This window comes from Mixophyes fleayi, chromosome 7 (genome assembly GCF_038048845.1).
Source record: "Mixophyes fleayi isolate aMixFle1 chromosome 7, aMixFle1.hap1, whole genome shotgun sequence".
Classification (NCBI taxonomy): Eukaryota; Metazoa; Chordata; class Amphibia; order Anura; family Limnodynastidae; genus Mixophyes; species Mixophyes fleayi.
In genome coordinates, this window is record NC_134408.1 from 127,818,771 (window position 1) to 127,836,184 (window position 17,414).

A 17,414-nucleotide genomic window follows, 5' to 3' on the forward strand; every position below is an offset into this window, starting at 1 on the left:
GCTACAGTTCATTATCCTGCTGCAGAGTGTTACTACCAGTCCCTGCTTCCTGCTCTCCGGTGCTACAGTTCATTATCCTGCTGCAGAGCGTTACTACCAGTCCCTGCTTCCTGCTCTCCAGTGCTACAGTTCATTATCCTGCTGCAGAGGGTTACTACCAGTCCCTGCTTCCTGCTCTCCGGTGCTACAGTTTATTATCCTGCTGCAGAGGGTTACTACCAGTTTCTGCTTCCTGTTCTCCAGTGCTACAGTTTATTATCCTGCTGCAGATGGTTACTACCAGTTTCTGCTTCCTGCTCTCCTGTGCTACAGTTCATTATCCTGCTGCAGAGCGTTACTACCAGTCCCTGCTTCCTGCTCTCCGGTGCTACAGTTTATTATCCTGCTGCAGAGGGTTACTACCAGTTTCTGCTTCCTGTTCTCCAGTGCTATAGTTTATTATCCTGCTGCAGAGGGTTACTACAAGTTTCTGCTTCCTGTTCTCCAGTGCTACAGTTCACTATCCTGCTGCAGAGGGTTACTACCTGTGTCACACCAGCCAGCAGAGTATCGCACCCCCTCGTGATCCTGGCTCCAGGGGTTTCCCAGCTCCCCAGTGCTTCTGTGCCTTATCTACCTGCAGATCATCGCTCCACCAGACGCTTTAACATCTCTTGTAGCCCTCCTTGAGAACCGCGACCTGAAGTTAGGGAGCCGCTAAGTCCAAATTCCCTTGCGGGGGACCCTCGTGAGTACCTCCCTCTCCGTTAGACTCCGTGCCTCTAGGAGGGTAGCGTCAACTTGAGCAGAACAAACGGGTCTTCCTAGACCCTCTATTGTGACATAACTTATAGCGAATGCGTTTTTTGCTGTATAATAAATGTTAACAAACTGTTCTTGTGCTTATGACCCGGTTGTGCGTATCCGTATAAGGGTGTATGTGTGCCTGATGTAAATATGGCGCATCTGCTACAGATGCAGAGCTGGATGCATCTTGAGATCCCTATGACTCGGCATATGGGTGTAACTACGCTATATTTATGGGTGCAGTTTTTGGTATAATTTATGCTCAATACGCGTCCAGCATCAGGACCAATGTGCTTATATCCTGTAACCAGCCATACAGAAGTATATGTATGTATAAGAAATGGAAATGAAAATGTTTCTACAGGGGTGGGCCTGTTTTATACCTCGTTTCTGGGAGATATGTGTTAAGGTATGAAAACTACTATAACCCTAATGATTACATTGTTATATGTCCTAAACTTAATAGCCATTCCTTACTAGAGATGGTTAAACCAGTTCAACATTTCTCAATTTCTCAAAATTGAGCTGAATTTGAAGAAGTTGGACAGGTTTGATCATGACCACGTTAAGCCAAACTGGCTGAGTTGACTTGAGCACATTCGATGTCCAATAGTGAACTTGGATGGAACACAGTAGTGTTCACAGTTCCAATTTAAAAAACGCTTTTCATTAGTGTTTCATCAGTTTCTATGATTTTAGTTTAGATTTAAACCTTTGAACAATGTTTGGAAATTGCCATCTACTTCAACCATTATTTTATTTACTATTTTTTTTCTATTCTTACCTAGAATATGCAGTTTTAGGCAGTACTGTCACATAAATAATGGCAATGGGTTTTGATGACTAGGATATGGGAAGGCAAAATGATATGTAGTCAATTAGGGTTGTTTAATAACATTGCATTTGTATGCAGATTTGCACTAAACCATAGAATCCCATCAGGAATTAGAAATTAGCTTGTATCTGTCTACTGAAAGTTAGACAAAGAAAAATTGATTAGATGCTATGACTTAGGCTGGGTACACACTACAGAAAAATTCTAACGATTTTACCAACCGATGAAAAAAAAGAAAAAAAAAGTCCCGATCAGGATGCCGATCCATGTGTAGACCCTAAACACGTTTTACAAGATTTACCATCAGATCTGTGATCCTCATCTGTCATAACCATCGGCTGACAAGGTTGTGACTCTGCACACTCCATATCTATGGACACTGCTGGTCGTGAGTGCATACACACTGCAGAATTGGAATGTCATTGTTCCATATCAAACCAACCTGTGCTCCTTCAAACGGGCACTTAAAACTCACCTGTTCCTTAAGGCCTACCAACCATCCACTTAACCTCTCATCTCTTATGTTTCTCCCCTGGCCCCCTTTTTTCTCTCCCCTTTGCTTCACTGGCTCCCTTCTGTGCCTGATTTTGTTCACCCTCCCTTAGGATGTAAGCTCGTATGAGCAGGGCCCCTCTCCCCTCCTGTCTCCATACCTGTTCTTCCTCTCATCTCTACTGTATTTGCCTGCCCGGAGTTTCTGAAGTATTGGTAGTCTATGTTTAATGTTCTGTACTGTTTTACCCTGTATGGTCTACTGTTTTTACTGTGTACGGCGCTGCGGAAACCATGTGGCGCCTTACAAATAAACGATAATAATAATAATGAAACAATAGGATGTGCTTTGGAGCGTTAATCGTTCATCGTTGGAGTTTATACACTAATGCGATATCGGACTATACAGTCGTATATCGTGTAATTGGCCCAATGATCATCTGAAAATCCTGCAGTGTGTACCCAGCCTTAGTGTAAATGTGCACCTAAATGCAATGTTACTCAACAGGCGCTACTCTTAAACACTGGTCCCTGATCTTATCATTGAGCACAGAACATTATAGAATTTAGCTGTAGTAATTACTCATATATGGAATGTATAAGAACAAGTCCAAAACCCTCTAAAGTACAAGCAGATAAATAGTGGTACAGTAGTCAGACATGTACATTTATTTATTTGACATATTGAGCTATAACATTTGACTCGTACTCCTATTAAGGAATGCCCGTCACGTCCAAAGCAACAGAGTCATTTGAATGATATGCTCTATAAAAGTGAAGTGCAAACTGCACAGCCAGGTTGTGTAATGATTACCACTGTGTTCTTCAAGCCACTTGCGACACTTGCACAATGTTTTAGAGGAGTCTGATGCTGTTTTGTTTTGCTCAAGTAGGCTGAGCAGAATGCTGGAAATACAAGCTTGGTGCCAGGTTCTGAAAAAGAGCAAGATGGCAGCAGAAGGGTACTTGATTTTTTGAACTAGGATTTAGTTTTTGGTTTATCTTTGGTTTGCTTTTTGTTAGCTTGTGTCGGTACTTGTGTTGGTCAAGTTTGGATCATTTTCATTTGATAGATTATCAATTTTATTTTATATATAATTGAAAAGTAGTTATGTCACAATAGAGCTTATATAATAAAGCGCAAGGGGTAAATGTATGAACCTCCGGATTCTTCAACTCCGGCGAGTTCAGCGTCTTCAGCGCTTAAATTTAAAGCGGCGCTGCCTTGTAAAGGGAAGTCTCCCTTTACTAGGCAGCGCCGCTTTAAATTTAAGCGCTGAAGACGCTAAACTCGCCGGAGTTGAAGAATCCGGAGGTTCATACATTTACCCCCAAGTGTTGTAGCCCTAGCAACCGATTAGATATATTAGATGTCATTAGTCCAGATACACTAGACTGATATCTGGTTGCTATGGGTTATAGCACATTGCTGCACTCAGCACCATGGTATTAAATAAGCCCAATGTGATTTAGTGAATTATCTTGAGTTTGTAGTGAAGAATTTGTGTGGCTTAGTCACGTTAAAGAGAACGTATATCTTTAAAATATGCATTGATACAATAATCTTGTTTCCTGCAGATTAAAAACAAATCCATCTCATTTTCTGCTGGATGCACTTGTGGTTCTTATTGAAACTGCAAGCATTGCATATCCTGTACCAGGTGCTATATGTTGTTATTAATTATGATTAATAAAGTTAATATTTTAAATTCCAACCAAAGCTCACATAGATGGCATTCGTAAAGGCAATGGAAGCATTGCTATTTTAATCAGATGTGTCTTCACATGCATATTTTAAAGTGATATTGGCTCTTTAAGATTATTTTATTTTGTCAGTAGCTGTTTCATTTAATTAGTGGTTCCAACATAAAAGCAAGATAAAGAGCACTTGGTAAGCTCATGAAATGAAATCTGACATCGTATTGGCTTAGCCAATATCTATGAGGATATAGCTTATCACTTCATTAAGGGATACATTTATCAAGCTGCGGGGTTGAAAAGTGGAGATGTTGCCTATAGCAACCAATCAGATATTAGTTATCATTTGTTTAGTACATTCTACAAAATGACAGATAGAATCTGATTGGTTGCTATAGGCAGCATCTCCACTTTTTCAAACCTGCAGCTTGATAAATTTACCCCTAAGAATCAGTGACATCACTGAGGCACCGCAGTCATAAGAACGCAGTGATATCACTTATTCTTAGTAAATTAGGCCCCATGCACATGAACGCTAATTATCCATCTTTTAATGGCCCCATTCACCCATGTCTGACGCAGCCCTATCTCAGCACATTATATTAGTAATTGATGCCTATGCAGAAACAGATGATCAATGCTCACTGGTCGTCACACATTTATAAGACAGATAAATAGCGCTCGTGTACACGGAGCCTAAATCAGGCATATTTTCAAGGATATTGGTTCAGCCCATGACATGTATGTGTAGGACACAGGTGCTCTTTAAATCTGGAATTGACTTTCTTTCCTGTTGATAAATACAATGAAATCCTTTTTGTCTTGCCAGGTTAGGAGAGTTCCTGGCTCAAGTGGTCACCTACACAAAACAGAAGATGGCGATTGGGAATGGAGCGATGATGAGCTCGACGAGAAGAGCCCTGAATTCAAAGATTCATTTTCCAAAGAAAAGGTGTTCTTTTATACTTACTGCAGTTCAGACATAGCAAGTATTTCTTTCAGTAGTTGTATCCTCACATCTGTACCAGGGTTTCAATTTGTTTTTTTTTTGTTCTTCTGTTTAGTCAAGAAGAATCATTGATGACTGTGACAATGCAGAGGTAAGCATTTGTTTTCACCATCAGTTAACCTATTACATTATGTTGCTTCTCAAGATGTGTAGTTTGCAAAGTATATATAACTCCTTAATGAGCAGGGTTTTTCATGCTTGAATAATTTTACCGCCTGGAAAAAATTGCCAGTTTTGCTGGAAAAAAACTTTTTAATAGTGTACCCTGGTGAGTTTTATATTGTCCGTTTTTGGGGTGATGAAAGTGGTTGGGGGTGACGCTGGTTGGGGGTGACGCATACAGAACTTTCTTTTGGTAGCATACTGGCATAATTTGATTTTAATTTTATGGACATTAATAGTTCCCAATTTTTTTCATATCTGAATATATTATTATAGTAAGGGTCAATGCTATATGATTGCTATAGGGGGAAATACTTATTTGTGATAAGGGCAACTTATTATTTCATGATGGGTGCGCCATTTATACGGGACATATGTGGCACTATAAGTGCCAGCATGAACATAGGTGCAAACAGGGGCGAATTGAGAATTTAAAGTGGCCCTAGAGAAAAATCTAAAAGCGGCCTCGCTCAAGCAGGAGCAAATCAAGAGTAGGCGGAGCCAACACATAAGTAGGTCAGGTTAGCACACTAGTCACGTAAGTGTAGGAGAGGCCAATGCAACATGCAATGTTAGGCGGGCCTAAGACACAAATAGGCAAAGCATCGATCTGGTAGGTGGAGCAAAAACAAGTAGGCGGAGTCAGCACACCAGTGGATGGTATTGGTTATCTGAGGGGTGCAGCTTAATCCAGCATTAGGTAGTTTCCAGGGTTATCATTAATGTAATAGTAGTTGAGACTGGGAATTTGTTGCTGTTGCATGAAGCCCGGTCACTGTAAGATAGATCATACTTACTGGAATCTCATCCACTGTCAATCTCCCACCGGTTCTGAAGTCTCCCGATCAGTAGAATATAAAAAAATCACTTTACTTCTGCCTACTTATATACAAAGCTTTAGGGTGTCCTAACAATGATTGTGGTGGGTATGCTCTTACTCCCAAGAAGAGTTTCAACCCTCCCAATGCTCTTTGTAGCACTTCTTGGGGGTAGGGGTGGCTTTTAAAGATAACAAAAAAAAACACATACTTTTAAATATAACTGTGATTACTTGTAAACTGCTAGCATCAGCAATTACAAAAAAGTATTTTTCTGTTCAAATTAAACAAAACTACTTCCATGAATGTGCCATGCAAAATGTATTACAAAACCAAGCAGTATTATATTGTTTTGAATGATTATTTGGCCAGTATTTGTGATCAATATACAATACAGAGAGCATCTTGTGCTTCCCATACAATACAATGCATTAAAGTGATGTCATACAATTCAGAGAACATTCTACTGACCATCATGCAATACAGAGAGCATCCTAGTGACCACCATACAATACATAGAGCATATTAGTGACCGCCATGTAATGCAAAAAAAAACATTTTTGTGACCGCCACACAATATCATTCCTATCATCCTTAATTAACCCCTCCTCAAAATCCTTAACTCTTTCAGCATCATTATAGCAACATTCAACATCATTAACCGCTTGGTAATCAACTCCCTCCTCCCCATTACTAATTAACCAACATCGTTCTTATTTATTAACCCCCTTATTACCTTCCTCAGTCTCATTAAAAGAACTCCTTCATAGTAATTTAATCCATTAACATCACCTCATAGATAAACCCAATCTTAATAACTGCCCAACTTATTCTCAGTTACATTCATTCTTCCCTCCATCCCCATTCTCCTTTTCCAGTTCCTATTCTCCCTCCACCCTCATTCACCTGTTTCAGTTCCTATTCACTCTCCACCCCCATTCACCTGTTCCAGTTACTATTCTCCCTGCACTCCCATTCACCTGTTCCAGTTCCTATTCTCCCTCAACTCCCATTCAGCTGTTCCAGTTCCTATTCTCCCTCCACTCCCATTCACCTGTTCCAGTTCCTAATCTCCCTCCATTCTCATTCACCTGTTTCAGTTCCTATTCACTCTCCACCCCCATTCACCTGTTCCAGTTCCTATTCTCTCTCCACCCCCATTCACCTGTTCCAGTTCCTATTCTCCCTCCACTCCCATTCACCTGTTCCAGTTCCTATTCTCTCTCCAACCCCATTCACCTATTCTAGTTGCTATTCTTCCTACACTCCCATTCACCTGTTTCAGTTCCTATTCACTCTCCACCTCCATTCACCTATTCTAGTTCTCACCTGATTTGTTCCGAGTCCTTCTCCTTGTTGCAGACACACTGTTTGGCCATAGCGTAGAGAAATGGTGGTCCTGCCGTGGAATGTTTGAAGGATGGGCCACCGGAAAGGAGGTAGGGGTCATGCACTGTAGTGATAGGCTGCATAGCCCCTACAAGGGGACGGATTAAAATGGTGCCCAGTAGGTGAGGTGACACTGACAATGCTGTGCTTCAGACAGCATCGTGATTCACTGCCAGCTTCCTGTCTGGACTGCACCCTAAGTTTAGTCAGCCGAGACAGATCCTCCCCCGCCTCTGCCAGGTGATAAGAAACTATAACTGAATTAAAGAAGAACACAGCAAAGTGGGCTCAGTAGACCACAGGCTCTCCAGGAAAATTCCCGGTAATGCCTATGGCCAACCCCAACCCTTGACTCAAGTGTAACTTTGTACAGGGCCAGCAACTGGAAGCTTTCTGGACAAACCTCTTGGAATTAGGATAGCTTAGGGGTGGGTTAGCATATTCAGAAAGGTTGGTGGGGCCAGGCCCAACACATTACGTTGCATATGCTGTACCTTCAATCTGTCAAATCTTCATTTTATCCTCCATTTGATTTGATGGATGCGGGTTCTTTTCAACAAAACATATTGACTTTTAACACAGGTTCATTTTTTTTTTTGTATGTCTGCAATACTTATGCCTGAACACTTCTCCAGTCATCATCTTTTGTCATATTGAACTTGACTTGTTATTGATTTTGTAACAATGGACATTGTTACCAGAAGAATTGAAGCATGGAATATTTCTATTTTATTGAAGCCCGTTAATAATTCATTGTTCTCTGTAAGATTCTTGGTTTCTTGTAAAATGCGACCCAAAATGTGTAGACGGTAAATCTTCCAGTATTAATATGTCTTCTTTCCTGGAAATCATTTGTGCAAGTATTGTATAGAAATCTATCCATAGAAAAGAAATAATATAAATGTCGATACATAAGGCTTTCTGGCTCATAGCTTCAAAATAAAGTCAGAAACCAAATAGTCTCAAAAGATATAACATTAACAAAAATATTTTCAAAATAAACAAGAACCAGTGTTACATATGGCAGACTGTATGTAGAATATAATATAATGGGCACATAATGTTTATCACACGTGTAACATTGATAAATGAATAATGGGTAACCTCCCTCTTATTCTGAATTTTATACATTCTATATACTGTTTTTGTTGGTTCCTTAATAATTTTAATTATATAATATCTTATGTAATATCATTATCTTGCCGAATTTATAAGTTTAGCTACAGCAGTTGTGTAATATTAAATCATAGTTTCGAAAGCACATATTTTATTATTTAAAAGTGCATTTTTCCCCAAAATCATTATGAATATTTTACTTTATTCAGCATAACTTGGCTTTAGGTCCATATAATGATTCATTTTATGGAGTAGATAGGATTCTTTTATTCTATATGTATCTGTCCAAATAGACAACAGTTGGCAAATCAAAGTACAGTATCATTTAATCTCCAATTAATCGGATTTGAATTGAATTCCTTTGAATTGTATTTAGGGAGGCAGTGGACCCATGAGCCTCCTGAAAAATTAGATTAATTGGACTGTAAAAAAAAAAGAAGTGAACGTATCTAGTGAGAAGGTTTTTTTGTTAATTCCATAACATTAATAATTTTGTGTATTTTTTAATAGTGATCCTCCATAAATGCTTACATGAAGAATATGTAGAGACACCCCCTACGTGTGTCAGCCTTAATTAATTTAATTAATTAAAGTATAAATAATGTAATTGTGAAACTGGGGCACTAATATATTGCAATCCAAGTAGTCTAACTCCACTAAAAGCAAGTAGCCTAACTCTACCCAAACCAAGTAGTCTAACTCCACCCCAACCAAGTAGTCTAACTCCACCCCAACCAAGTAGTCTAACTCCACCCCAACCAAGTAGTCTAACTCCACTCCAACCAAGTAGTCTAACTCCACCCAAGCAACGTAGTCTAACTCCACCCCAACCAAGTAGTCTAACTCCACCCCAACCAAGTAGTCTAACTCCACCCCAACCAAGTAGTCTAACTCCACCCCAACCAAGTAGTCTAACTCCACCCCAACCAAGTAGTCTAACTCCACTCCAACCAAGTAGTCTAACTCCACCCAAGCAACGTAGTCTAACTCTACCCAAACCAAGTAGTCTAACTCCACCCAAGCCAAGCAGTCTAACACCACCCCAACCAAGTAGACTAAGTATGTCATCCACCCTTAATCCACCTGTTTTCATAGCCAATCATAAATGTTATGTTTTCCATACATACCAAAATTAGATAAGAAAAAATCTGGACAAAAATTTGCCACATCCCCAAACCATCCGCTCATGCCAAATCTCACACCCAAATCTGTAAGCCCCCATATCTTTGTTCAGTGTTCATTGAAAATCTTGATTGGGGATATGCAATGTTCTACAGTTTCTAGCTGTCTTTATTTTTAATTCATCTCTGCAATGGATGCTGTTGACAGCACAATTTATTTTGTAAAATATTTGTAACAGAGACTTTCTTCTTATTTCTTTGACAAGCTGTACCATCATTTTACTGATTTTTCTTGCGTTCTGATTGACGCTTTTAGTGTGGGGGTTAAACTGCATTGTATTGAATATTGTGGCTTATACTTCATTGTAGTGCAGAATTCAAACTAACTGTACAAATGCCAAATGTGTTTAATATTTATGTTTAAGTGTTGTTTGCATAGCATATACGTTCAATGTTGTGCAACAACATACAGTATTTGCCTACCTTTTGGACCTTCCCTCTCCTGTAGTCCAAGGGGCGAGTGCGGGGATTATGATGATACGATTCGCATCATCATTAGGCCCGGGCCACCTCTGCATGACGAGTTATCATGGCCCCCACACTTATTCACCCAAAATTAGGGTGTCTCTCGGACATTTCGGGAGAGCAGGCAACAATGTGCTATATAAAAGGTGAGTGTTACAGCTATATATTGAATAACCTTCTCTTACATCAGTCCATCCACAACACTATCTTTAACGTAATGTCTACCACCATTACCACTATTACACCTATTCCCAAGCCATGGCTACAACAAAATGGCTAACTTGGCGGGACTGTGTGAGAAGTACGGTGGTATCATATTGGATACCTGCAGTACTTATCCAATATCCAATCAAGTGCCATCCTGCTGACACATTCCCAAGAACTTAAGTGGTATATGGATAATAGAAAGTATCTATAGGTCCACATCTTGGTAATACCACAGATGTCAGATCTAGCACCACTGCTGTTTTGCTAGTTCACAAAGTGTTAAAAGGAGACAGTCAACGTTATTGTTTCTTAAATAGCATTTCAATATTTCAATATTGTGGTTTCTAATTTTCAAGTGTGTTATAATAACGTTTAAATATACCTTTATAGCAGTTGTATTAAACAGGAACAGGCTGTTAACACTGTTATTTAAAGCAGCGCTTGTCATTCTGTAGAGAGTATATTAATAAGTGATATTAAATGTTTTAATTACTGATGAAAACTAAAAAGTGCCTGATTATACCTTAGAGGAGATTTGTAATGCCAGATAAATTGCACAGATACCAAATCCTGCTGGTGTTCAAATTACAGACGCAATTACAACTGTAAAGACTGCCGTTGTGCTGAATAGATGTAAAATGGACATGGAAATTGAGTAATCAAAGTATGAAATGGTTCTGTTGCTTTGCCTGAATATCAAGAGCGGTCAGTTATTTAAAAAGCCATTTACACGGACGTAATCAGCATCCTACAATGCAGAAGTGGTGATAGCAACATATTATGTCAAACATTTTCCTGTTTTTTACAGAGAATTACAGTTAGATGTCTTTGCGTAAATATCTTCTAGTTTTTAAGTTACAATAGATTATGCATTGGTCCTTAATTTAATATAATTCCCCAATATAATTTCACACATTTTCTTTTTGCACTTTTTGGCTACTACTGTAGACAAGTAATTATGGTGCAGCCATAGACAAAATCATGAGCTGGAAATTATCCTTATACATATATTTTTTAAAAGGGAAAACTATTATCACAATTCATTTTACTTGACATGTTTCAGGAACAACTTGCTAACTTATAATGATTAATACAAACCAGTAGAGTAACAACTAAATGCAGGAAACCGTAGACCTGAGGTCAACCGTGGCACACCTATCTTTGGTAAACCAATCAATATAGAGTAGGTTTCGAGTAGAACATGATTATTATGCCTGTCATTTAGCTAGTTAATTAAAAACATGCTCCACAAACCCAATGTTCCGAGGACAAATGTTAAACTCTTTTTTCAGGGTTCTTAGTAGTATTATGGTTTGGTATCTGAAACCAGCTGTCCATGTCAGAAATATTAATATTGGTATCAAGAAATAGGCCTATATTGATGTTAAATAATTTTGTAATGCGGCTAAAAAAACTAAAAATCGTAGAATTTGTTTTACTACCTTTCAAACAGCAACATAACTATACTCATTTTACAAGCTTTTCTTTAATATTAGTGAATTACTTGGAAACACTCATAACAGTATTTCCAGTGTCATAATATTCACTACCGCTGTTACTAGTGTTTGCTAGCATTGGGGTAGCTTTCCATTTGCACTCTGGTTGTTGCTCTGTCTACATGGTTTTACTGTTAAAAAAAACCTAAAGGGAAACACTGTTGGAGAGAATGTGATGATTTTGGTACCTTGTGCACATTTTCTGGGCATGTTCCAAACTCAGGACACGATAGGCTGAGATTTTCCATCCGATATCACAGGTTACTAAATCCAATGTCCTACCTTGCCCTGCTGTAGCATTTCTACACCTATTCCCAGGGCCGGACTAAGGGAATGGAGGCCCCTGGGCTAAGGGGGCCTCCATTCCCCCGTGAAGGCCCCCCCCCCCCCCCGTGATCCAAACCGCCCCCCCCCCCTGGCACTTACCTCCTTCCCCGGCGCGCTGTACGCTCTTTACTGAGGAGATCTCGTGAGAGTAAGACTCACGAGATCTCCTCAGTAAGGAGACTACAGCGCGCCGGGGAAGGACTGCAGGGAAAGTGCTCAGCAGCACTGATCGCGCCGGGCGCCCCCGCCCCCGACCGATCAATACTGCTGCTGAGCACTTTCAAGGGCCCCCTGGATGCCTGAGGCCCCTGGGCTGTAGCCCAGTTAGCCCTAGGGTTAATCCGGCCCGGCCTATACCTGCCTTCTCTCCAACACCATAACCACTACGTTACTGGGCATATACTCATTGCCACTAGGGCAGCTATAGCCCAGCATTGAAAGTCTCCACTAACCCCATCCTTTTAAAAAATGATTGGCAAAATACAACGCAGGTATGAGATGGAAACAATTGGTTTCAGATATTCCATTGGCGTGTCTTCTCCATTCAGTAAGTGGTTCCCGTGGTATGAATATTATTCGGAGTATCGACCCCAGCAAGATCCTTAGTAACTAACTCAGCTTCTGGGACTCTCACTGATCTGATGTTTCCTTGTGCCCTTTCGAAATGCTGCTTAACTCTGAATTTGTCTCCTCCCTTCCCCCCCCCTTGCTCCCCTCTCGCAACCTTCCCCCCACCTGTTCATTTTTGGATTATGTTTTTAGTTCTGTACGGTGTCTTCCCTATGTGCCAATAATGTTAAATGAACAAATTTCTGATATTATTGACTCTAACCATTATACATTGTTATGTCTATATTGTTGTAAAAAAACCTTTAGATGGAGATGGAGTTAAAAATGCAGTTTAGATGGAGTTAAAAAAATCCTAGATGGAGCTCTAAGTGAGCCTCAAATGATAGTTACAAATGCATGTTAAACACATCTGTGTTTGTCTTACATTTTTATCAGCGTTAAATGAAAATGCTATCAAAGTGCCTGTGGGTACCTAGATTTACAGTGAAAGGTTCATTATACAAGCCTAAATATTCTCTTATTCTTTCTACCCAGACTTCCACAGATAGCAATATGCAAACACGATTGCAAAATCTCATTATACAAGATACTCAGGTAAGCGAACCAAATACATCCCTTCATGAACTTTTAATTATTAAATAAGATATGAAAGTTTGTCTTATGTATTTCTATCCTGAATAAAAACACATTGTAATAGTACAGTATTTAAAAAATAAATCTGAAAGGAAAATTGAAAAAGAAAGTATAATTATGTATATTAGAGGTAAGTGTAGGTTTATGCTTTCCAAGTTGGCCATGGATTTGTAGTTCAGTTTCTATTAAACTAAGTTTGACTGCAAACCTTGTAAAAGGAGCAGTCAACTGTATAAATCTATTCTAACAATTAATTTTTGAGCAAGTTGCAACAACACTGTGGGGCCGATTCAATTCAGCCGTGTTATTCTTACTATTACTATGGTAAAAGTACGCAGTATTACCGTTAGTGCAGTAATTTTAACGCTGATTTGCGCAAGCAAAAATCTGGGTTAAAATTAACGTATTAAAGGTAATAGTACTAACGTCGCGTTAATCCTAGACTAACGTGGCCGGATTGAATCAGCCCTTGTGAATGTAAAGGCTAACTCCTCTGAATATATAGAGAACCTACCCTAGCAGTGCTGTATCACAAATAAACAATTGTTACAATGAAGGCACTGTGGCAAGGACAGTCATGGCACAATGGAACTTGTAGTTCACAATTGCACCTTTGTGCTAGAGCGCAGATGGACAACCCTTAGCCCACTGGCCTCATGAGTCCCACAAAGCCGTATGTTATGGCCTGCAGGAAGCAGGACAGATAGACTACAGTAGAATCCTGTTTTCCTTTGTGTCTGTGCCGTCCCGCATTGCACCAGGTCTTACTGTGGCTGTAGGTGCGGGAAATTTCCCAGACCCTACCCCCACAGTAAGACCTGGCCATTCATAAGTGAGGTCAAACAGTCTGGCAGCGAATCAGCATGAATTAGCTGCTCTCTGATTCGCTGCCAGACTGTCATTGTTATGCATAGCTTAGCCTAGCGAGTGAACATAATCAAAGTCTCATCTCTAAAGGCTAAATTATACATGTGAGCCGCCTCTTCCTCAACACAGGACAGATAAGTAATTTGCAAGAGATATATGACACAGGTTAGTGGATGGGAGAAAAATGTGTTATAGGGTGAGTGGAATGTGTTAGTTGGGAATGGAACAAATGTGTAAAAGGGGAGGAGTTGGGGTAAGAAATGTGTTTCAGAGGTGGGGAGCTGTGTTAGTGTTGAGTTGGACTAACTTGTTACGGGGTGGGGTTTAAGAAATGTGTTACAGAGATGAGAGGGGCCAAATGTGTTACTGGGGATAGGCATTGCACATGCCCTCTAGTGGTGGCACACACACTTTCCAGGAACTTGAGGTATATGGCATTACTGCAGATAGGTTCTGCTTTTACTGTAGTGAATTCTATGTGATTAAGCAAGTAAAGTTTTATTGCGGGCCCGTCAGTCTCCCAATGTGGCCCTTTGATCAAACATTTTGTGCACACCTGCTAGATGAATGAACATTTATTTTTGTTTTAGGCACAAACCAATGAAAGCCATCATGAAAACAGACTTACATCTGCTATTAATCTTGTTCTGAGGTTAAGGTAAGACACTTTATTCCTTTTAGACACTATGGGTCCCATTTAGGAATAAACCCAGTAACAATGTGCAATTTTGCACCTTGGTGAAATCATGTTGCACTGCAGGGGGAAGAGGCATATTTAAATTAGAGTCGGGAGGTTGGGTGCATCCTAGCTCAGCTCAAAATTGAAGTATAAAAATAAAGCCATGCAGTATTTGTGTGTTATATGCAAAAACAGGCAGTATTATCATTGCATGCAAAAATCCCCTCATATATTTCATTTGCACCCCTTGCATCGCAACATGGTTTGTCCAGGTCATATTTGCACCATTTAGTGAGATTTGCTTCTGTAAGTGAAGTCCCATATGTTCTTATGTAGCACTGCGGTGATTCCAGAACCACTTGTCAAGGAAGCCATAAACTGGCCAACATTAAAGTTTTGTTCAAATGACTGTCCTAAATGTATTCCAATTATATTTTAGACACTCTTGAAAGGTACGGAACTTGTTCTTACTCTAAAGAGTCTGTTTCCTTTTTACGTAAAGATGGATGTCACATGGGTGTTTTAGAATGTTCTGAGTCACTTCTTGTGTGACACTCAAATTGTATTTCACATTTACTGCGCTAACTGTGCAGCATTCTAAAATGCTGGTTTGACAAGAGCCTTAATGTTAATTGCCCTCATCTGCTACATGGTTGAATGAATGTAAGCTGTAAGAACATTCTTTGTGCTGTGCACAATACAGTAGCTGACCTCCTTTCTGATGAGCAGAATGCTGACTGTTGAGTGTTGTCTGATGGAAACCAAATTACACACATTCAAACATTCAGGGTCAAAGCCAAGTAAGCAATTCTCTATGTTCACCTGTCCACTCTACTCTTCCTTTTCAATTCCGAGTCGTCTGACCTCACAAATGTCCCAGCGGATACCTTGATTTTACTTCCAGCTGGATCAAATCTGATCCAACTGGATTGGCTTATGATCAGAGTGACAAAATTGGCCTTTAGCTGCATTTGTGTGATTCACTTAAATATCCCTTATTTTTTTCTATTGTTTGTATCCTAAGCAGAGAGTACAGGTCAACAGGTAAACTAACTACTGGGCTCTGTGATCTTGTCTACAAAATGCATTGTGTGCAGCAGTTATTTACAGGGGTCAACCATGCAATAAAGACACATATAGAACAAGGAATTCACAGTGTGATGGTAGATTGGGACCATTAATTGTTTTCTTGTAAAAATTAAAAGTGATACTTATTGAACATAATTTTGGTTTTAATCACTTAACATATAATTAATAATTAATCAGTTTGATCTCGATTAAATATCGTTAAAAAAAAGTTTGTGTCTCATATACGGTCACTTGATTCAAAATAGCTTTTGTCATGGTTTACAAATGTGTATTTAACAGGAACAAGAGTCTATAAAAGCCGACTCTGTAGCCACTATTAGCTCATCTTATAGATAGTATTGCACAGTAATGTGGAGAGAAGGGCCACAGTACACACAGATGTTTATCATGTAAGCTGGATAGACAGTGGACATAGAGTAGGGCATTTGGCATCCATGGTCCATCCATACATTCACTATAGGTGCAGCTTTATATCCAACACAGATACCTACGTGAACTTTGGGAGCGGTCTTTAAAGGATCGATGATCCTTTTTTTACGTCCAAGCTTTACCTATCATGCAATAGGATGTGCCTCAGTGGGGCAAAATAAGAATCTTTGAAAAATACCTGTGTGCAAATCCATAGTCTTTCTCTATCCTTTGAACTCTTAGGGCCTGATTCATCACGGCACGTATCTGTCGCTTTTGAGCGAATCATGCGCAAAAATGCTCTACGCATGTCCATAACCGAACGCAAACACTTACTACAGTCTACGATTTCAGAGAGTGAATGGGCGTGAAAGGGGTATTTTGCCATACTCAGTTTACTGTAGGGGCGTGCCAACCTCAAGCGCACGCAGCCACGTCCGAACCCAGCTCTGGCCATCTCAAAGTTACTTGATTTTCTGCCGTTTCTCTTGCTTCAGCTAAAAGGCTAGTCTGAAGTCCTGATCAGTAGTGATGACAGTATGCATGCTAGAACATGTGTTATGCATGCTAGAGCATGTGTTTGCAATCACAAGCAACTGTATTAATGTATTTTATGCTCATTAGATATTAACAACATCTTAATAAATGTATTTCATGGGAGAAAAAACACCTTTTTTTGTAAAATGGTTTTATCGTGAATGCCTATATTATTAACAGGTGACATTAATTCAGTAATTTTATTTTCCTGTGTATTCTTTTGTTAATTTATAACCCACTTAGGTATTGGACATTTTCTGCAGGGTCTTGTGCAGTAGAGCACAGCAGACCTGCCCCCGCTTTCAACAGTGCACGTATCTTGAGATCCGTGCCTTGATAAATTCTGGAGTGCGCAAAGCCAGAAGATGTGCGTATTTACTAAACGCAGGTTGCGCCCAGTATGCGTGCCTTGCTAAATCTGGCCCTTACTGTGTATGTTTATACCTGTACACTGCAGATAGACTTTTGACTAAGGGGGTATAGTTAAAACATAAAACTATTGTATGCTGCCCCTGATAAGTGCTGCCTTAGCCATGCGTCTACTTTGTTTATATAGTAAATACAGCACTGGCTAAATGCTCAGTAAACTAATTTATCAATGGTCCATTGCCTTAGAATATGAATTCAAGCTTATGTTAAAGCAAACTAGT

At 39.7% G+C, this 17,414-nt stretch overlaps 1 protein-coding gene across 3 annotated transcripts in view; it reads left to right on the plus strand.

The window, feature by feature from the left end:
* Positions 1-17,414, plus strand: part of STK39 (serine/threonine kinase 39) — a 271,753-nt gene that overhangs the window by 125,420 nt on the left and 128,919 nt on the right. For all 3 annotated transcript variants that reach the window (XM_075180714.1, XM_075180715.1, XM_075180713.1), the window contains exons 11-14: positions 4,641-4,763; positions 4,876-4,911; positions 13,086-13,145; positions 14,642-14,709. In XM_075180714.1, coding sequence (XP_075036815.1) covers positions 4,641-4,763; positions 4,876-4,911; positions 13,086-13,145; positions 14,642-14,709 — 287 coding nt within the window. The remainder of the gene's footprint in view (positions 1-4,640; positions 4,764-4,875; positions 4,912-13,085; positions 13,146-14,641; positions 14,710-17,414) is intronic.